General features: G+C 33.8%; 1 protein-coding gene across 16 annotated transcripts in view; it reads left to right on the top strand.

Annotated features, from left to right (window-relative positions):
* Window positions 1-22,340, top strand: part of Tao (Serine/threonine-protein kinase Tao) — a 69,649-nt gene that overhangs the window by 42,693 nt on the left and 4,616 nt on the right. For 15 of the 16 annotated variants that reach the window (XM_067099866.1, XM_067099875.1, XM_067099872.1 and 12 more), the window contains exons 9-17: window positions 5,082-5,243; window positions 12,694-12,801; window positions 13,299-13,388; window positions 14,517-14,635; window positions 16,153-16,426; window positions 16,724-16,840; window positions 19,368-19,601; window positions 20,616-20,777; window positions 20,915-21,033. In XM_067099866.1, coding sequence (XP_066955967.1) covers window positions 5,082-5,243; window positions 12,694-12,801; window positions 13,299-13,388; window positions 14,517-14,635; window positions 16,153-16,426; window positions 16,724-16,840; window positions 19,368-19,601; window positions 20,616-20,777; window positions 20,915-21,033 — 1,385 coding nt within the window. The remainder of the gene's footprint in view (window positions 1-5,081; window positions 5,244-12,693; window positions 12,802-13,298; window positions 13,389-14,516; window positions 14,636-16,152; window positions 16,427-16,723; window positions 16,841-19,367; window positions 19,602-20,615; window positions 20,778-20,914; window positions 21,034-22,340) is intronic. The other variant, XM_067099873.1, reaches the window with a different exon arrangement.

Raw genomic sequence — 22,340 nt, forward strand, 5'->3', positions numbered from 1 at the left:
ATACACGACACATTAAAATTTATGGAGAAGTAACGAAAATCTCTGGAAAGGGTTAAGTAGGAGTAAAAATTTACCTTCTTACAATAGTGAAAGCTCATGTAAAAAATTCCATGCAAGAATACAGATTGATAAAAATTAAAGAACTTAAGAATAACAAAGAGAAAAACAAGCACTCAAGTGATGTATAGCATTGAAAAAGTGCAGACCAAAAGCACAAGGCACAAAAATTAAAAGTTCACTAAACTCTTGCAACCACATCCAAGAATGTAAAAATAAACATGTGAGCTGCTTCAGAATATGACAGGGAAAAAATACTTATAGAAAATGATGGAACAGCACAATAACTTTGAAAGAGTGTGATGTAGATCTTGGGAAATACAGCATACGCTTGATATTGTCGAAGGTGCTCAGAAGAATAAGGACTAGCTCGTGGACAGTGGATTGAGCTTAGCAAGCAAGGTGTGATTTTCCTCGTTCAACTCCTCAAGTTGGTGTGGCAGAGTCTGTGTCACACACACAGCTGCTCATGATTAATGGGTTTAGTATAACTAAGCCTGTGTTAGAGCACGCAACATTTTGCACGAAGTCATTACATAAACATTTATGTTTCCCATAATTCAGGAAATGTGTAATTTAACATATTAGTATTATATAATTATAATATAAATTTATTTTTAGTCCTATTTTAGTAGAGTTTGTCACATTCACACTTTCATGCATTTGCTTTTGAGTTAGTGTTTTGAATTGCATTAGAAAACTCAAAGTATAGTTTTAGCCTTTTAGTCATACATAATTTTTCATATTTCCGACAGATTTTAGTTATAGACATTCAGATAAAAACTGACTTAAACATCCAGATAAAAACATGTTATTCACTATCAGCCTGGTTTAATGTATGTGTTTTCAGTAATACTGAAAAATTTTAAGCCATCCTGTAAGGGTTGAAATGTTCCATCACATCTCTGGTTAATATGATTCTGTTGAATCATTAAACCAGACAACGAAGAATGAGACAGTAGTTGGCTAAGGTCTGATGGGTCCCCCAGAGGCTATCAGCTGACTGCAATTTTCTTTTTACATTTTGTTAGGGGTTGAAGTGTACAGGACAACTTTCACAGCAAATGAAAAAGGTGGATTATAAGTAATGGGTTTGTATTAAAAATTCAATTTAATTTTAAAAATAAGGTATTTAGAAACCCAATTATTTTTGCGATTGATGAAACAGTCTTTTTATTTAAATACATTAGCTTGCCAGACATAGGCTAAAAGTTTCAAAGATTCAGTTGAAGTTTTGTTACTTTGTCATTGAAAGCTTGTCATTGAGACACTGGATTACTTTGTCTCACACAGTACTTTTCCTTAATTGCCAAATTGATTTTAAAAGGTAATCTTTGATCTAGTTTATTTTTGTTTTTAAAACCAAAGGCATTAACAGTTCTTTACTACTATACTTTTGCTAAAGTTTTAATCCTTAGATGTGATAGTGAATTATTGTAGGAATGTATGAAAGAGAATGAGTTAAAATCATGAATGTGTGACATCGGGAGAAAGGTTTTGTTTGTCCTGACTAAGCAGATTGTTTTCTTATTATACGAGACAGATGTGAGTTGTACTAGATGTAAATATTAACCAACTGGTAATAATTTTTGAACCCGTTATAGATTTACTTTTTGGTACAAGTTTATGATCTCTTATCTGTAATTTTAAAAGCTGAAATATTTTTTCGAGGAAGGTATCCATTTTCAAAAGTCAAACAGTACAACTATATTTATAATAATGATGATTTAAATAAAATTTGTTTTGCTTACTGTATCCAATTACAGAATACTGCATGCTTTATTTTCATATTGTTATTGTATTACAGAATATAAACTTAGTGATCATTTGCCATTTGCATATGGTATTGTTTACATTCTCAGAAATCTCAGCTGACTGACTACCAACATAATATCTTCATTGCCATTAGTTGCTAGATGAAATATAATGCGGAGATACATTTTCTTGTAAATGAACAAAGTTGGTTTAAAACATGCAGATTACTTTATTTACAAAAGCAATGCACTTTAAATACAGTAAAGGTCTGATTTTGTCAGGTTTGGTCATCACTTTTCCTATTCCCGGTTTTGTAAACAGAAACCTTATGTTATTGAATATTTCAAGTAGCATTATTTGTTCTAACCATGATAATTGATGAAATTGTTGATCACTGTAACAGAGAAATTGAAGTCAATCAATAGTTTTGTCAGTGATGTTAGTACTGCTGAGTGCACCTTCCATAAGGCTGGTTCTCTCCTTTTCATAATCTCCGGTCTCCAGTACTTTGTGCTGGTATCTAAGGCTGATGGTCGTTAACCTCTGTCGGTAAACCTATTTTTAGCAGCTGTTGCTGCCTTTTCACCTTGTAGTGCTGTTTGATGGTACATCATGGGGCTGTCTTTCATATTTCAAATGGTATACCTTTTTTCTTCTGTTTTTTAACTTTTTGTTTTGTTTTTTATCAAGGACCCTCTCAGACTCTGTTATCATATGCCAGTGATTCAATCTTCCTGGTTCTTTTTTCATTTCCCAGACTCCTCATCCCACTTTTTAGAATAAAAAAAAGATTGGATGTAAATGTTAATGATGATGATTTTCTCTTGTGTGGTTGGACAATTATTGAGTTCTTTTGCATGTTTCAGTTCCTTTATGGCCTAAGTCATCATCAATGCCCCCTATATTTGACTTGGACCTACTAATTGGTTGGTGTCCTTCCACAACTTTACTGACCCTTAGCTGCTCATCTCTTTTTATCATATGCCAAAATCCTTTCAGTAATTGAGATCACCATTTACTTCTTGCCTTTGAACTAGCCATGAATCTCAGATATGTAGTTGCACCTTGGGAATCTCTTCAATTTCCTTTTTAAGTGTTGATGTCAATGTTGACCATATCTGCCCAAGTTAAGAATATAGTTTTGTATGGTTGGGCTGCTTCCTAATTTTTCTGATTGATAAGATGGAATTGATAAAGTTGAATCAAAGGAAGTTTATGCAGTCAGTGTTTTGGTCATCAACTTTTCTAGATACTATTTTGGCTATCATCCCTTTGTGCCTAAGCACACTTGTAACTGCTGCTTTCAGACAGCCTCTTTATACCCATTAAGCCTATAAGGTCCATATTTAGCAACCCTATGAAAATCATAATACTTCAGATTACTTCAGATTAATTGTCATCACACATTTTCCTTTACTCTTGAAAATCCTAGTACATTTGAGCCGAGTCACCGACTGTCTTTGTAATGAAATTCACCTTTTTTCTATCCATATTTTCTTCTTGCCTTGGCCAAGAGCATATTGGGCATTAGGTTATGTGTCCCATAAACAGTTGCATTTCTTACAACACTTCAAATGGTTTATACCGTGTTAAATGTTTTCTAATTTCCCTTTCTAACTGTTGACATTGACGTCTGCTCTGTCAACAAAGTGAGAGCCATTTTCCTTTACAAAAGACAGTTACAGCACTGGTTGAAACTTGCCTTGCATCACATCTTTTTTTTCTTTTTAGAAAGTTGATACTAGTTGGCACCAGCAGTTATAAGTCTCAAAGCAAAATTCAGGCAATTAAAAGAAAGGATTACAATGAGATTAAAGATGTTTTAGTCATTTTAGTCAGATGCATATGAATGTCAAATGAAATTATGAATGTGAAATGAAATTTCCCATTTGTGAAAATGAGTGAGAAGTCAAAACATCTTGCATAACTGCTCAATGCTGCACTGTTTAACTTCAAAGTTTTTGATGCTCATCCTGGTTTTGTTGATCGCATAGCATCTATATGCAATTGGCTGTTAGAGAGAGAATTTAATACAGTCTTGTACATCATGAAACTGATTTTCAGGAAAACAAATTACTTTCTTTGCTATCTTTTTGACAAAAAGCTCTAGTGCAACTCATCTGGTCTTGTTGAAATACCCTTTGTTTTTTGGTATTGTAATTGAAATATTGACATGATGAATTCTATGAGCAAGGAATTGGCATGTTAAACTTGGGTAACATCTATTTTGAAAGTAGGGATGTTGGGTGTGGTACATGTGTATATATTGTTGGTTATCCCTGTTATGTAAAATTCATCCTGTCATATCCAGATTTAATAAGTCCTGCTATTACTTTTTGACCATTTATCATAATCTGCTTGGATAGAACCCATTTGTAGATGCAGACTCTATATATAGAGACTAGTTTTAGATTATAAGGAAATTATCATCACACCCAATTATGTTGTGTCGACCTTACACTTGTTAATGTATACTGTATGACTTATATACTGTATATAATTTTTCCTCAGTGATCAAAGAGAGTGCTTAACAGGATTTTCCTGTTAACGTACTGGTGATGTGCTGATAATTTTTTTTAATGCAAGTCTGTAATTTATGGTATTTAATTTGCACTTAAAATGAACTGCCAACTTATGGTACCTTAATGTTCTTTAGATTTCTTTCCAGTATACAACCATTAAAATGCTGGCACATTTAAAAATCTAGCCTTACAGCAGATACAGTGTATACTTAATTTTATGAGTAGTTTGATTTTTCTCTTGGTACAGTACTTAAAATAAAACTAATTTTGCCCCAAAAACTTCTTGAGATTAATTTAATTGAAGTTATCATTATTTTAATGAAAAAGATTTTTTTACATAAAACAAAATTAATGCTATTCAGACAGCTGTGATGTTTGCAGTAGTTTTTGTATCGATTGGTAAGGGAATGTTAATTTTTCAGTTTATTACTTGCTTGGTAAGATACAGTTTGTTACTGGCCAGTTCAGACAGCAAATTTTTGTTACTGGCAACATTGCCAAGGAAATGCTGGATAATACCGTTTATTCTTATGTTATATACCTGTCAAGATAATCTTTTAGATGAATTAAATCGATATATAGTTGTATTACAATTGGCAAAAAGTAAGCATATTTTTTTATTAATGAATATATATGCTCGGTTGTCATATTTAATGATATATTTAAATAGCTTGTTAGGTAGTAATTTTTGAAGCAGACCTTATACCTAAGATTTTCCTGGCTAAAATATATCCTGGTGAAATACAGCCGAGTGGTAATGCTGGAGAAGCGGCAAATAGTAATTTTGCCACCATCAAGACGACGTCCATTGTGAGCAAGCAGCAAAAGGAACACCTACAGGAAGATATGCACGCTGCCATGTCTGGGTATAAGCGCATGCGACAAGAGCACCAAAGAGCTCAGGCTAAGGTAAGTTCTTTTAATTTTTTCTTACTTCCATTATCTTGTACTGCTCATGCTTATGTATTGAAATATTGTGGGCAGGCTCAGTGGACAGACAGGAGCAGAGTCAGAATTGTATAACTATATTACAATACTGCATGTCTGCTTATCTTTTGAGGTCTTACCACAATTTAAGGTAATCAGATATGTTTTTACCTCACTTAAAATGTTTCGGCTAATTTAAATCCACCGATAGAACTGCAGGAGTGACACAATGTACCTGAAAGCTTTCTAATGAGTTGTAGATTCAAACCAAGGCTCCTAAGGTCAGGTTGAAGCCATGAAAATTTTGCATAGGTAAATATTAAAAAAAAAAAAGAAAACTTAAAGCCTCCAAGAACTGCAGGGCTACAGTTGGTAAAACTAAGTCTGAAATTCTGGTATCACATCCCTAGATTTTTAGGGGGGAGGGGATGGTACTGGGCTGATGTCTGCAGTGTGTTTGGGATGGTTCAACTCTTGATCTCCTCAAAAGTAATAAACAAACCAATTCTTAATAGAGGATCATATAGGTTTTATATTTGTAATATAAAAACTAGTAGTAAAATGTAAAACATTGGAGAGGCAATTGTTTTTTTTAATGGTGCTAAAAGAATCTGTAAATATGTTTTTAAAAACATTTATTTACAAAAAGTAAAGAAGTTTTCAGCTCCAAAATGGACAAGAACCAGTATTATACCTTAAAATAATAGATTTATAATGAGCAAAATAAAATTTATTGCTTTGTTTGTAAACTGTAAGCCAGAGCTGCATAAGTAATAAATTGGACAAGGTTGGAATTCCCCACTCCCCAGGAATCTGAAAAGGGATAATATTCAGGCTTTCTTTCTTTCTTGCATTAAATCTGCAATTGAAAACCCTTATGGATAGAGACAGCCAACTATAATCCCACAAGGGCTCCAAAGGAAAATCAGCCTTCAGAGAGAGAAGTTGTATGAAAAAGTGATAAATATATAAATAAATATGAAGGAATAGAAAATAAAGCTGATACACCGGAAATTCAGATGTCAGCACAGAGCAGGGATGAACTTGCACCTGACTTAAATATTTGGGAGATAAGAAGATTCCATAACTGTGCTAGGTAAACTATTCCACATTTTAGTTGTGGCCAAGATAAAACTCTTATTATACTGAGAAATACAATATTAAGCCTTATACTAGAAATCAACAAGAATGTTTGCATTAGCAACTTGCTTAGTGTTGCAAGCAAGAACAGCAAGGTCAGGTAAAGAAGAGCATAGAGGATGTTTGTCCTTGTAGCACATTTTATGCAACATACATATTGAACCACCTTATTTTCTGTGCCACAAGTCAACAATAAGATTTGACAAAAACTTGACTGATGAAATAACTGTTGAAAGTTTGAGATGGGAGTCAGCACCCTAAGACCACACTGGAAAACAGTACTCCAGGGAAGGAAGAAGTTAAACAAAAGTTAAACATTTGTATATGAAAGCTTCATATTGAAACATTTGAAGACATTTCTGCGAGACACCAGCTTTTTGAGTAACAGAGGAAGCAATACAGTATTACGTCAATGCTTCTTGAGTCAATTTCTTATCGTAAGTTATGACGAAAATCTTAAAAAGTCACTGACGTTTAAAACCACACCACTTAAATGTAAATCAGGGAGGAGTTTAGATTCAAGTCTGGTAAAAACATAGGATGTGGTGTCCTCACCTCATTGAAGAAGCCAGGCTTAAACGTCCACAATTTAATCACTGTATTTCCACAATTTAATCGCTACAGCACAGTTGTCCCTCGCCATACTGCGGTTTACTAATCTCGGTCTCACTGCATCGCGGATTTTGTAATTTAATATATCTAAACTTGTATCGCAGATTTTTCGCTATCTCTTGGGATTTTGTGGTATTTATTATTTTTATTTTTGTGGTAAAATAAGCATTTTCTTGCCTAAAATTTGTATTTTCATGACTAAATACATTTTTGTGATAAAAAAATGATATACCAATTTTCAAATATTAATATTATGTATTGTAAACAGCAAAAAAATATATGAAATGCTAAATTAAAAACCCACAAAATCACAAAACAGCTTACTGTCACTTTCACACCAACCTCTAAAGATGCCCATACCAGTCTACAGAAGCAGTTGGTTTTGGAAACAATAGCCAAAGTGTCAATTTCAGTTCCTGCAGGACACCACATCTACGTGGACGGCTCAGTACAGGCAGATGGAAGTGCAGCATGTGCTATGTTCTCCCCACTTTAGAATCTCCTGAGGTGGGTGGCATGGTGCAGGTTGCCAAACTCATCAGTTCCACTTATTGCGAACTTCAAGGCATATGGGATGCAGTAACCCTACTTGTTAGAAGAAATGTGAATAGATTGGTGATCTGTGACTCCAAATCTGCACTCCAGGCACTGACATCTTCTAGGCCCAGCTGTGGCCGTGTTGTGCGAGACATATTGTGTCAACTCGCTGCTGCTTACAATGCCTCGCTTGTCTTGTCCTTCATGTGGATGCCTTCCCATATTGGGCTTGCTGGGAATGACATGGTGGACAGTCTTGCTAAAAAAACTGCCTGCACGCTTGAACTTGATGACAGAAATGTTGAGCCCTCACTTTGCTGCCTTAAACATAGAATATATTCAGCAGCTTTTGCCTGTACAGTACAGCGTAGGAATGCAGAGAGGGGCACTAGTGTTTCCATACAACATCATGATAACTCTGCAGAGCCGTCACAAGTACCGGCGACGTGGACTCTTGGTGCGTAGGCATAATGTCGTAAGTGCCAGGATAAGGTTGGGATATCGTCCTGTGTGGCAGGTTGGACAAACACTAGATATACCACACTACACCTCATGCAAACTGTGTAACCTTGCTAATGCCAATAACCTTGAACACTACTGCCTTCATTGCCCCACTGTCAGGAATCTGTTACCTCAAGGACAAAATATACTTCAAACCTGCCAATATTTACTCAAAGATGACCACCTAGACTTAATTTTGACTCGTCATCCACACTTTGGTGGCTGCTAAACTGTCTGTTGCAGTTGTTGTGATAATGGAATACGATCTCATATATGTTATTTTTGTAACTGATATACTGATAATTCAATGCTGTAATTTTTTTTTTTGATTTCTGATGTACTGTAAGTAACTGCTAATATGTAACTTTGTTTGACGTCTTTGGGCGTAATAAATTTATTAAATCTAAATCTCTCTCTCAGTATGCATATTTTAATGAAAAAGCAGCAAAATTTCAATAAAACATTATTTCACTTACACTAAACTATACTGATCTATTATTATCGTAACATGTATAAAAAAAAAAATACTGTCCCGACATCTGTAACCGTTTTGCTGTAGGTATGTGTTGCCATATTTTTTCTTTCTGTGATTTACTGAACCGTTCTTCATTACAAGTTTAGTAGTTTAATCTATGATTATCACACATATAATAGTACACAAGAGAATATTATATCACTGTTGATGTTTCATCCCTAATCACTGCAAAAATATTTAAAACATGAATTTCATATGTAAACAACTCAAGGTTACTGTATACTCACATCCCAGCTTGTCAAGTCAAGACTTAGTCTCGTCCCAAGCTACTGTGCTGAAACTTGTTTATACATAATAAACTCCAGTTTCTCTCTCTCTCTCTCTCTCTCTCTCTCTCTCTCTCTCTCTCTCTCTCTCTCTCTCTCTCTCTCTCTCTCTCTCTCTCTCTTAATGAAATATGAATTACTATATCATAAACTTTTATGTACAAAATGAAAAATAATAATTCCATTAATAAATTTGTTTCTTTTAGCAACTAAAAAACTATCTTCCTAATTCTTTTGGTAGTAGTGAGCAGCTTCAGTCAACTGAATCCCAGAACATAAATATTGCAAATTTGGGGTGATTGGGTTTTTTATGCATATTACGATAATAGATCAAAATAATAATACAGTATACTAAATGGATTCTGTAAGTGAAGTAACATATTAATGTGTTTACATTATTAGTACTTGAAAATTAGTAAATCATTGTAACGTGTACTTACACAAGAATTTTCATCACTGGTGATGCTCTGTTCCGTGAACTATTACATAGATTTAAGAGGATAGAAAGTGTTCAAGTGCATAGGAAGTGTTTATAACATTGTGGGAAAGGTTAATAACAGTGTGGGAAAGGTTTACAAGAGTGTGGGACGGTTTTATAAAGCTTTAAAATATATAAGTATAGAGTAAATAGTAAAATAAATATAAGGTCGGTGGATATTCGCCTATCATGGGGGTTCTAGAACCTAACCCCCGCGATAGACGAGGGACGACTGTATGTTGTTTTTAAACCGGTTTCCAGCTGGCGACAGAAGATTTATCCTAATGTTAATATCGAAGGTTTGTTAGCTATGAAAAATACAAATTAATTAAAAAATTTCGTATTTCTATGAAAAGTACTTTTGTAGTGCATCTATAGCGAAAAATGGTGATACTTATCATGTCCCAACTTTAGGAACTGTATGCAGCCTTTCTGAGCATTAAAGTTGCTGGTTTTAGTTCTCCACTACCTCAAGGTACTTCAGGTGAATGCCAGCCAGTTTCTCTGACCCCCACCACAAACAGACCTCACACTGCTGCAGTGACTGATACAGAGCCACTGGTTTTTCGTAGCCTTGAAGTTACTAACCACTACACCAGAGACCATTGAGAGGGGACGGCTTTAGGTTGGAGGATACATTGCTAAGCATGTATTATCTGTATACAATCGATTACACACAAATAAAAATATGGATACACATTGCAGTGTATAATGTTGATAGATTTGTAGAAGGCTTATTCTAGAACTCTTTGGAGAGTGTCTTTCATTAACTCCAAAAAAAAGATATTGACACATGACATTGAAAATTACAATGTGTCCTATTGTCAGATCATAAAACTAATCCCACCAGCATAATTTTGTTTTTCCCTCAGAAAGCCTCAAAACTCTTTGTTAAGCCACCACTACTGTAATTTGCTTTGAGGGGGGAAAAAATCCTTGGGTTGCTCAGGTCTTTTGGTTGATTCCTCTTAAACTTTATTAAATAAGCACATAGCTTACTTAAAGCCCCTTACCTCTCCCCAAACAAATCCCAAAAGAGAGTGAGTCTTTAGAGAGAGCAGATGTAACTTGCAGTCATTACCTCATTTTGCTTTAAATGTAGATTGATTTGTGATATTCCAGCAAGATGGCTTAACCCTTTCCTATCTGTTTAGTTATCACATCACTGAGGGTACATGAGTCCCAATGTGTCTGGGAGCGCTAGATAGTGCGAAAAAATAATTATTTCGAAAATTCAGCAAAAATAGAAATTTTATGCCGACAACGTTCATTTTGCTGTCGTTTTTTTCTAAATGTTTATATTTTATGGTGGAATAGTCAGAATAAGAGTCCCAGCCCTCTAAATTCAAAAAAATGTGAGTTATTTAACGAAAAAAAAAATTCTTTACTTATTTTTATATTTTTGTTTGTAACCCAAAAACTATGAAAGTCAGACAAATTAATTATTTTTTATGAGAAAGCCAACAAAATTCCCTAAATATTGACATATAAAACAGTGGAAAATGAATAAGTCCAGTTGGTGAAAAAATTGATAGAAAGAGGGTGAGAAACAGAGCGCCCTGCCCGGCCTATGGTGAGAATTATCGCTAGACAAAATTTTTTTTGAAGAGTCCTATCTCGGTTATTTTTCATAGAAATTACTTTGTAAATATACGAAAATGTAGAGGAAAAGTTGAAGAATAAAGAAAAAGTCAAGAAAAATGGCTTTGGTAACGGCAACAGTTTCATTTTGACGTTATAAATTGATCGAAACAAAAAAAAATGTTACCGTTGTCAACATTATCGTTCGTAGCTCAAAAGCTATAAGAGTTAGGCGAATTAATTATTTTTTATGAAAAAGCGAACACAATTCTCTAAATATTGACATGTAAAACAATGAAAAATGAATAAGTCCAGTTGGTGAAAAAATTGATAGAAAAGAGGGTAAGAAACAGAGCGCTCTGCCCAGCGTATGGTGAGAATTATCGCTACAATAAAATCTTTTTTGAAGAGCCCTATCTCGGTTATTTTTCTTAGAAATTACTTTGTAAATATACGAAAATGTAGAGGAAAAGTTGAAGAATAAAGGGAGAGTTAAGAAAAATGGCTTTGGTAATGGCAACAGTATCATTTTGATGTTATAAGTTGATCAACGAAAAAAAAAGTTACAGTTGTCAACATTATTGTTTGTAACTCAAAAACTATAACAGTTAGGTGAATGAATTATTTTTTATGAGAAAGCCAACAAAATTCTCTAAATATCGACATATAAAAGAATGAAAAACGAATAAGTCCAGTTGGTGAAAAATTGATAGAAAATAGGGTAAGAACAGCGCACGCTGCCCGTCATACGGTGAGAATTATCGCTAGACATTTTTTTTTTAAGAGCCCTAGCTCGGATATTTTTCATAGAAATTACTTTGTAAATATACAAAAATGTAGAGGAAAGGTTGAGGAATAAAGTGAGAGTCAAGAAAAATGGCTTTGGTAACGGCAACAGTTTCATTTTGACATTATAAGCTGTTCGAAACGAAAAAAAATTTTACCGTTGTCAACATTATCATTCGTAGCTCAAAAGCTATAACAGTTAGGCGAATTAATTATTTTTTATGAGAAAGCCAACAAAATTCTCTAAATATCGATATATATAATAATGAAAAATGAGATTCAGAGCCCTGCCTAAAATCCAGACGTCTCTTATGTGATGCACTAACGCGTTTTCCGCTAGTTTTACCGTAAAAACTTTGCGAAAGCATGTTGGAAACTGTTCTCGATTGACGTCACTGTATGTAAACAGCCACACCTTTACCCAACCTCGTACACATGGTCTCTGACAGAAGTGTGGCCTGCCAGGCCTGCGTGGGTGGAATCAGCTGATGTCATTGTGAGAATTTTACTACACCATGGATTTGCGCATGCACAGTAGAGGAACTAAAAAATTTATAGAAAAAAAGGGTACGAAACAGTGTTTCCAATAATGTAATCCTACATTTTATAAAAAAAAATGTAAGATATGAGAGAGAAGCGTGGGTAGGATCAGCTGATTTCACTGTGAGAAATTTACTATGCCAGGGATTTGCGCATGCGCAGTATAGGAACTGCTTGCCTGGCGTATCGATGCCTGAGTTACACGGTCCAAGGTATGCTTTAGCCTATGGAAACCACCAACTGTCCGAAAATAAAAAAAAATTTACCCCCACCACATGTACGAAAAATGTCGGTAAATTTTACGTAAAATTACGTCAGTCAGAAAAGAAGGGGGGTAGGGCGGTATTGCGTAATATTACGTCAGTTGGACAGGAAAGTGTTAAGTGACATTATTAGTAATACCGTTTGTATTTTAAATTTTTTATATTTACATTTTTTATTTTTTTCACATTACAGCTTGAGGAGAAATGTCGTGTAGAGATGGACAACCATAAGCATATGCTGGATAAAGAGTATGAAAATCTTCTAACACAATTCAGTAAAGAGCTTGAAAAGTTGAGACAGGTGAGTGGTCTGTTTTTATATCTTGTAACTGCTAATCCTCTGGGAGCTTTTCACTTGACCAACAGATTTATTTTGGGTCGTATGACTTTCACACTAATGTAGATTGCTTTTATCAGGAATATCATCTAATCTGATGTAAATAATGTTGTTGATACTTGTGGCTCTTTAGAGTTGAGTTAATATACTGTTGAATTTTGAAGTCTGAATCCAAAACATATCTTTTAGAAAAACAGTCAGTCTGGACAAAGATACACTATTACTGCTGCCATTGCATAAAGTAGATTTTATAATGTGCACCATTCAGAGATAGCGTATAGTGTTCATATGAAATAGGTTTCAAAATGTCAAATATTTTTTAATTTCTTGGGTAAGGGAAGAGCAAATTTTTAAATATATACATTTGCTATGTAGTTACAGCAGTGAAAATAGTCTATCAATTTTGTTCTACACTGTTCAAAGTTGTTGTTGCTTGATGGGAACATTTTTGTCAATTTCAGAAACACGAAAAAGAACAAGAAAAGAAGTTGGATTTGTGTAACATCACTGAAAAGAACTTGCAGAAGGATATCAATAACCGTCATGTTCAGGTAAAGGAATTTACATGATTATATGCTGTATTTAGTTACTATAATTTCTTTTGTTTCACAACAACCCATCATTGACATGAGCCCATATTAATGGTCTTCATGAATGAGATTCACCATTCCTAAATTAGAAGATTGTCTTGTGGCTGAATGGCTGCCATCATTTATGTGCCATAATGGATCCTAGGTTTCAGGTATGAAAAAACCTCACCCTTTTTGTACGAAAATTATGAAAAATGATAGATATCAGCATTTACTGTGATGTTAAGAGAAGGAACTAAATACTTCATAGAAATGAACAAACAATCACATTGTCTAATGGTAGACTGCAGCACCGCTTGTATAACACAAATTTAATTAGAGAAATGTAGAATGTAGTGAAAAATCATACAATTTGAAGAGGTGTTGATGATCTTCAATCAAGACAGAATATTAATTTGGAAAGTGAAGTGAATAAATTTAGTATTTAGACTCATAGGTTGTGATTTGAAGTGAGTAAATTTAGTATTTAGACTCATAGGTTGTGATTCTGAAGTAAATTTTCCAGAATATTAAAGAAAACAGGAATGTTACAGAATCTGAATTTTTTCAGCAACACCCTAGTTTGGAAAAACTAAAGTATTAAACAGCAGACTTATACTGGCTCATGAAGATGTGCTCATTTAACATAGGACATTTTGAACTGACAGGGAAAATATCACTAGTGGTAATATTTAGATCATTAAATTTTGTACTATGAATATTTCTATCTCAGGTCTAAAATTAAATGGTTTTACTGACCTGACTAGTGTTCATGTTACCCAGTAGCTGGAGAAGGTAATGGATTTTTCCATGGTAATGCCTTTTTTGTATGGTTAGTGGCCTTTATGAGATGATAAGAGTAATGATTATTTCCAGAAGTGTTGTCCTAAACATCTAAAAAAATATAAACCAAAAAAATTCAGAACTACATTAAATGTAAATATCATTAAAAAGCTGGTAAGTTGTGGGAACTCCAAATAATACATAATTTATCATTAGCTCTAACTATGGACGATTTTACTTTTCTTTGTTACTTCTGGTAAAGTATGTGAATATGTCTAATTGATTATGACATATCTGTATTTTTTTTTTTTTTTTTTTTTGTTCCAGGAACTTAAACAGTTCCAGTCCATGTACAAGAAGCAGTACAAGGAAAATATTGAGAAGTGGAAGCGAGAGTTATCACAAGATCCCAATACCCCTAAAAAACAGAGAGAGGCACAGTTACAGTGAGTATTTATAAAGTGGTATTTCTCGTAAATGTACATAGTTTATTTTGTGATACTGTAAGGTGTTAGCATATTCTCACTATTTCTCACATATAAATTTTTGTGATTCTGTAAATTGTTAGCACATTCTCATGATTTCTCACACTCTTGGGTCCCCTTAGTCAGATATCACTTTCATAGATTGCTGTGTTTAGCACACTGGATAGTACTAAAAGTTATCAGCATTTTCCCTCCAGCCTACATGTATTGCTTTCTGCCTTTTACTTTTTACCACTTTTCTTTCATCTCTTCCTTGTCAGTCATCCAGCTTCTTTGAAGTGTAATTTAGTCATCTGAAACTTAACACTATTCACATCAAAAATGATTTTCTTACATTTCATCACAGATACTTTTTGTTTTGACACTTCCAACATGCATGATGCACATATTTTGGAAAGCACATCCAATAGGCATTTAATTTACTTTTCATTTTACTGCAAGTCAGTTTAAATGTACAGTATAGGGACTTTGAAGTATAGGCTGTTCCAAATTAGAGTAAATTAACTTATCATTCTGGTCATTATTTTTCCTTTTTTGTTTCAGGGTTTAGACTTGAATTTTCTCTTTTCCTCCCTGTCCTGTGCTTTAGGTCTTCATCTATCCCTTCTCAAAGATTTCTTTGTGGCTTCTTACAGGTCTTCATCCTGTTACTCCCTGTTTATTGCTTTTGTAACTGGTTGTTTATCATCCATTCTCATCACATGTCCAACCTATCTTAGTTTATAAAATCTCACTTTGCTGAGTTTACTTAGTAGGTAAATTTTAAACTAGCCTTTTGATTTGTGAATCAAGATCATGTACAGAATGGTACTTGAAAAATTCAGGTTCTGCAGATTATTTATGAAACTTTTGAAGAAATCTTTGTTGTTGAGGATCTTTTTTGCTTAAATTTGCATAGTTTTGGTCAAGGAATAAAACTCATTTGACAGTTTTGAAATAATGGTGACACTAGTTTTATTTTCAAAATTAAATTAACCCAATCCTCAGTTGCAAATTAAATTAAAAGAATTAAGGCACATTTCAGACCTTTGCAATAAATTGCATCTTAATAAAATTCACTTCTGAGCTTGACATAAAATGAGGTTTTAGGTCAGAGAAGCAATCTTAAACTCCACTTGGAATAAAAACCAGAACAAAATTGTAATCCTTGATTACATGAACAACATGATAGTGCAATCCTGAACTGTGTTGATCCTTCTTGTTATGCAAACATGACGTTAGACATGGAAATGTTGAAAGTGGTTTTGATAGTGAACTCATATTTTTGTAAATAAAAAAAAAAGTCCTGCTTATTGATTCATGGTACATAATAAGCTGTTTATTATCGATTACAAGGTTTTGTGTTTGGTGCTAATTGTTTTGTTGACATTTTCAGATTTTTTTATAGCTTTTAATTTTTTGTGTACGCCAATACCCTGAAACCTGTGAAAACTTGGATTGTTAAAAAATGGTTTTCTAACTTTTTATGTTGTTTTCAGGAGCCAAAAGGAATACTTGAAAGCATCAGAGCGACAAGAAGAACAAAAACTAGTACAACAACAAGGGGAATATTTACAATTAGAAACTAGGAAATTTAGACGGCGTGGTTTGTTAGCCTACTATGTTAAGGAACAATCTTTACTTAAGGAAGAGCTCACAAAGAGAGAGCAGCAGCTTGAGGCGGCTCATTCCATGCTTTTAAGACACCACCAACTTACACAGGATCTTGAATATCGCCAACAAAGAAATATTCATGCCCTAAAGGAGGAGCAGGTGAATTGCGAAGATCTCTCTGTCATTTCTTATTTGAACAATGTTTCTTGATTATTTCTAATATTTTTTACTCTTCCCATGCAAGATAGCTCTGTCATTTTTTGTTTTAACTATGTTTCTTTATGATTTAAAATGTTTTTTACTCTTCCCATGCAAATTAATTATAGGAACCTCATTTAAAGTTTATGAAGGAGGACTTTCATTAGCATAGATGATTACTCGTGTACATAAAGATAAGGTTTTGCTAACTATATTTACTATAATTTTAACCAACCCTTCATATTACATTATTTCTAGATGAACAAACAACACCAAACAGAATTGAGTAGTCAGCATGAATACATGAAGAGAGTTGAAAGAGACCTACGGAAAAAGCACGCATTACAACAGAAACAGCAGCCAAAAAGTTTAAAGGTATGATAAAGTATTTTTGTCAGTGGGTTAAGTTGGTATGTAGATAGCAGGGAATTTGTTTCAGTATTATATATAGTTGCACCATACTTTTGCTGTGTACCATGTATTAAGACTTGCTCTCAGTGGTTACATTCCAGATACAATTCCATAGCAGAATGGTTCCATTTAATTAGTTGATGGTAGTACAAAATTAAACAGTTCAACTGTACCAGTTCATCTGTTACGTGTGTATAATAACCTTAGTTTTGCTACTAGGAGATTGGGGAAGGTAACATTTTGGGACAGAATTTCTAGGAATATCCATTAGATATTATTTACAGTATTTTATAATGATTTTGGCTATAGTTGGCATGAGTGTTTGAAAAGACTTGGGGAAATTATTTGGACAGTATTTCAAGCTTATGGTAGTGTCACATTAATATTTGGCCAGTGAGAAAGAATTTGCAAGCATAAATAAGCAAGTTAGCATTCAAGAATATTCTCAGAAGTGATTAGTAGTCTGTGAAAGAAATGCATAGTATTGCCATATTAACCAGTCAGCATTTAAAAAATTTATTGTAAATATTTCTATGAGATTTTGTAATTAGTAACCATAGTTTGCATAAAAATTATTAAAAAATGACTAAAATTACACATTTGTTTCACCTCAACCCCACCAGTCATGAATTGCCTTTTTTCCTTGTTCTGGAAATCTTAGTCAGACCATAGTCATCTTAGTCAAGATTGAGAAGCATCTACTGCTTGTGTTCACCCCTCCATAGAGTACAACATACACTTCTGTCTCACTAGTGGAATTTTTTGCGTCAACTTCGTTGATCTTCCCAGGAACACTTGTTTCCAAATTTTACAGAATGCCATTATTCTTTTTCATTCATTTGTGATAATTTTGTGTACTGAACCTTTTATTTTTCAGTAACATAATGTTTGATGGCTCTTGTAATTGTGTACATGATGACCACTGGCATAAGGCACCTTTTCCCCCTAGTGTTGAGAGTATTTCATATCACTTTTTGAGGTTATAAGATATCTCAGAAGTGGTTGAAAGTATAAAAATAACTTTTATTGAACAATACTTGGAAATTACAAAATAGAAAATGTACTCCTCTGAGCTACTGTATGTGTAGCTTTGTTGGGAACCCTGTTTTTTCATTATATCTTTGATTCAACCAATAATTAAGTCAGGGTCAAACAGGGGTAACCAGTTATAATTTTTTATAACTAGTAATAAATTTTTTAGAGGAAAACAAGAAAAAACAAGAATACATCAGTATATCATATATTAAAAAAAAATTAAATGGCAAGCAGCAAATACACAATTACATAAGGAGATGCAAAGCAAGCAAAAATGTTCTGCATGCAGACTTAGATTTATGACAAGATTGTAGGATAATTAAGTAGTTCAGATTTTGTGAGTATTCTATGCTTGCTGATTGACTACACAGTAGTTTTTTCACACAAATCCATCTGTCATAGTGTTCCCACAACTTCCGAGCACACTCACTCGTTACCAGTTTTCTCACACAGGAGATTAGAGAGAACATTCCTGGTACCATATGCACAACTAAGAATGGGCATTAAAGGTTTGTCAGTCTTGACTAAGACTAGTAAGATTGGACTCAGATTTCCTCACATTTATAAGTAAGGCAGTATATTCTGTGGGTTTATTCAAAATAATTTTGCTGGTTAGGTCAGGACCTGGCATTACAGGAAAAGAGTTTTACCAAAAGAAGTTGACCTTTTAAGAAAATGATAAGTGATAATGATGTCCCTGAGAGAATTTATGTAAGAATGTTGAGATTGCTCTTTTGAGGACAACTCAGCTTATAGATCTGTTGTTGATTAGGATGTAGTGATGAAAGCAACTAGATTCTCAAATTCCCAAAACTAAAGAGAATTAAGTCAGATGCTTTTCTGGTAATATTTGGAAAAGTAGACAGTTAAATTGTAATGGGAAACTGTTACCTTGTATAAAGTAGCAAATACTATTTACTGTACTTACAAAATGGTGATTATTGTTTATATTCTGAATCATTATTATAGTTCTGGTGATAAATGTGAAAGTTGAAATTTGATGTGGAGATTGTTTAACTATTTCTGTTTTGCTAACTTTACCATTGATTGTTTATTGAATGCATTTCTAAAGTTTCAAGAAGTTTATTTTAATACTGAATACATTAAGTTCATTTCAGTTACAGTCTGTGGACATCACACCATTGTTTGATGGTTTCAAGTACCCTGGAGTAAAAGTCACATAATAGGTCTTAATGTTTAGATTAAATGTAGAATTGTTTGTTCAACCTGCTTTTTATTTTGTTATTTTGAGGCATGTTTTATTTTAGAGGTCATTTGGTAACCATTGAGGTAATTTTGGAAATGAAGTCGAAGTTAAATCTTGGACATGTCAAGAATGAAGGCTTTTTGTATTTAAATGTAAAAAGGGAGGTTATTTTCTGTGTAAACACTACCCCACATATTTGTTGGGTGGGTGTTTTCCTTATATATTTATATGTTCTTCTTATTTCAACAGCAAAAAGAAATAGAAATAAGGCGTCAGTTTAGGGATACAATCAATATTCAGCGTCAACAATACAAAGAATACAAGGCCCAGATTTTAGCAAAGACTCCCAAAGATGAACAGCGAGCCATCATTAAGAGGTTAAAGGATGACCAGAGGCGAAAACTGGCTATGCTTGCAGATCAATATGAGCAATCAATCGCAGAGATGCTACAGAGACAGTCACTTAGATTAGACGAAAGTCAAGTAAGTGATGGATTTTCAGAATCAGCGAGGCACCGTACATATCCTCTTGATGTCTTTGTATCCATACATTTCCTGGTGTAAGATGGTTTTGGATGCATATATATATATATATACATATAACATATATATGATACATGATTTAACCCCTGAACTGCTTTAATGGTTAAAACATTGAGTTGTTTAATTGCTGATGCTATCAGAATAACCAATTTTCATACTGTTTGAAAAAATATGCAGGTAAATGATTGAGAGGTATTGCTCCAATACTTGCCAGGTTCTCTGTCCTGGTTGGTTTGCCTTGGTCTTGTAGTATGGCTCAGTAACTGATTGATCAAGTGGGAGAACCATTTACATAAACTGGCACTGAGAGAGTGGCATTGCTCATATTATTGGCATTTAAGATTTTTTTTTTTAATGTGATGCCCTCACCAGCTATGAACTTGCTTATTGTGTAGCATACATTGTGTCACAGCTACCCAAGACTTGTTGCTGTGACAAAATTGGCCATAGCTGTTGATATGGATTTGGAAGTTCCCTTATGTGTGTTTGGTTAGTATATTCATTATTTAAATGATTTTTCTCAGCAAATTCAGATTTGGTGTACAGGTATTTATTTTGTATTACCAATGTAGTATTCCTGTTTGCTATGAAAAAGTCGTTGGAACATGGTTACCTTGACCTTTTATATCCTTATTTCAAAACCACATAACCAGGACATAGCTTTGCCACTCTATCCAGCCGGTAGGCAGAGTTTTCATGTCCTTAGATTTGAATACTGTAGATTTCTTTTCTATTGATAATTGCTTATGGTATATAATTGTTCAATCATGTTTCAGATTTTTTGGTTTGCCTTTTATTTTTTATTTTTATTTTTGCTTATAGATTTAAGAGATTCTTGAGCAGTTTAAGGGTTAAGTACTGTATGTGTTTATGTGAATGAAAAAGCTGCAAAAGATGTGATGCATAATTGATCTTGGAAATAGGTGCACTTTATTATGAGTTCATGTCACATAGGTTGTGGAGCAACAACAGATGGCAGAGAAACTAGAGAGGGAATTAGAATTACTAACAGAATACCAGAATCGTAATCGTCAGCATGCTGAAGCCCAAAGAAATAGGGAAAGGAGAGAATTAGATGAAAGAGTAGCGTTACGAAGAACTCTATTACAACAAAAGGTTTGTATTTTGAAGATATGTGATTTGCTTTATTGCATGTATACTGCTTTTCAGTACTGCTGTTGAATCATAGTATTTTGAAATATAGCCAAGGCAAGTTCTGAGCCATTGTTAATTGCTGTACAAACTTTTTAAAGATGTCGGAAGAAACTGCCAGATTTCAGCATGAAAGACATGAGCGGATACGTCTTATCCAAGAAAAACAGGCTCGGGAATTAGAAGAATTTGATAATGAATCATTAAGACTAGGATTTAGGTGAGTACTACAATTTTATTTATTTATTTTTTTACCTTTAAAGGTAATTGTTGACCACCTTACTGTAGAGGCTGGCTGCATGGAAGCCATTTGTTTTGGTTCTGTGGTCTGGTTAAATAATAAGCCTCTTGTAGACATATACTGTAGTGCCTTTCTTAGCACTCCATAGATAGCACTAATGGTTATGTGCAATGTTCTGAGTTTACCTCAACTTTAGAAAAATCCTTTTGGACAAAGCCTGTGAGTCTAGCAATGCAGGTCTTATGAAAATGTTCAGTTACTTTTTGGATATTCCTCATTCTATGGTTCTTTTATTTCTGTCATTCATTTCTGGTTGTATTTGTAATGAACAAAATTGTTTTAGATACATACTTGACCTATATTACTGAATCTTTGTATTTTAATGGAAGGTCTGAAACTATTACTCGGTTGTGATATTTTATTCATAACATTTTTTTTCTTTGTTCCTTTATATATCCATGCATTCCTCTTTGAACTATTTTATTGCTTTGTTATTCAATAGCCTAACTAGGGTTCCCCTGTCCTTAGCTGTTGTTATGATTTTTCATGAAATATGCTGTCAAAGATTTGGAGTGAGAAGCCAGTAAGGTAAAGAACAGCAGTAGGCAGTTTAAAAGATAGGTTATTGGACCATTGAAAAGAAAAGTTGTATCAGCATAATTAATTGGGAAGAGATGGCAGTAGAGGGCTGAAAACAATACTGTTGGCATTGACAGAATGCTTTAAAATAGTACAAACTGCATCTTAATTATGTAGTGCACACTAAAGTAAGTGAAATTACCACCACCTTATAAGCCTAGTTCAGATGGTACTTCACTATGTTTAATTTTTTTCCATGTTCAACTTCTTTCAAACAAAGCCAAGGTGCTATGTTTATCAAGTAGAATTAAGAATTTGTGTCAAAAAAATGAACAAATGTAAAACAGCCCCTTTAGTCTTTCCTTGTGACACACTTCCTGTGACTTACAAGGTAATTAGGAAAGTTGGGTTGAGAATGGCAGGTTTCATTAAGAAATACAAATGAATTTTTAAAGTATACACAGCAAAGGCAGTGTGGGATCTGTAGAGACAGACCACTTTGCAGTGCTGGTGCAGTACTGTTAGAACAAGGGTTTTGGTGTGTATCATGGGTGTGACCTCTGGTATCAGAGGAGAGATTTATCCTTATTTACCTCAATGAGAGTTGTAGTGTAGCAGGATGAAGAATCAGCAATTTTTGGTGTTTTCAACTATTTTTTTATTTCAAGATGATGATGTCACTACAATTGAACTGAAAGAATTAAGCA

This window comes from Macrobrachium rosenbergii, chromosome 55, assembly GCF_040412425.1.
Source record: "Macrobrachium rosenbergii isolate ZJJX-2024 chromosome 55, ASM4041242v1, whole genome shotgun sequence".
Classification (NCBI taxonomy): domain Eukaryota; kingdom Metazoa; phylum Arthropoda; class Malacostraca; order Decapoda; family Palaemonidae; genus Macrobrachium; species Macrobrachium rosenbergii.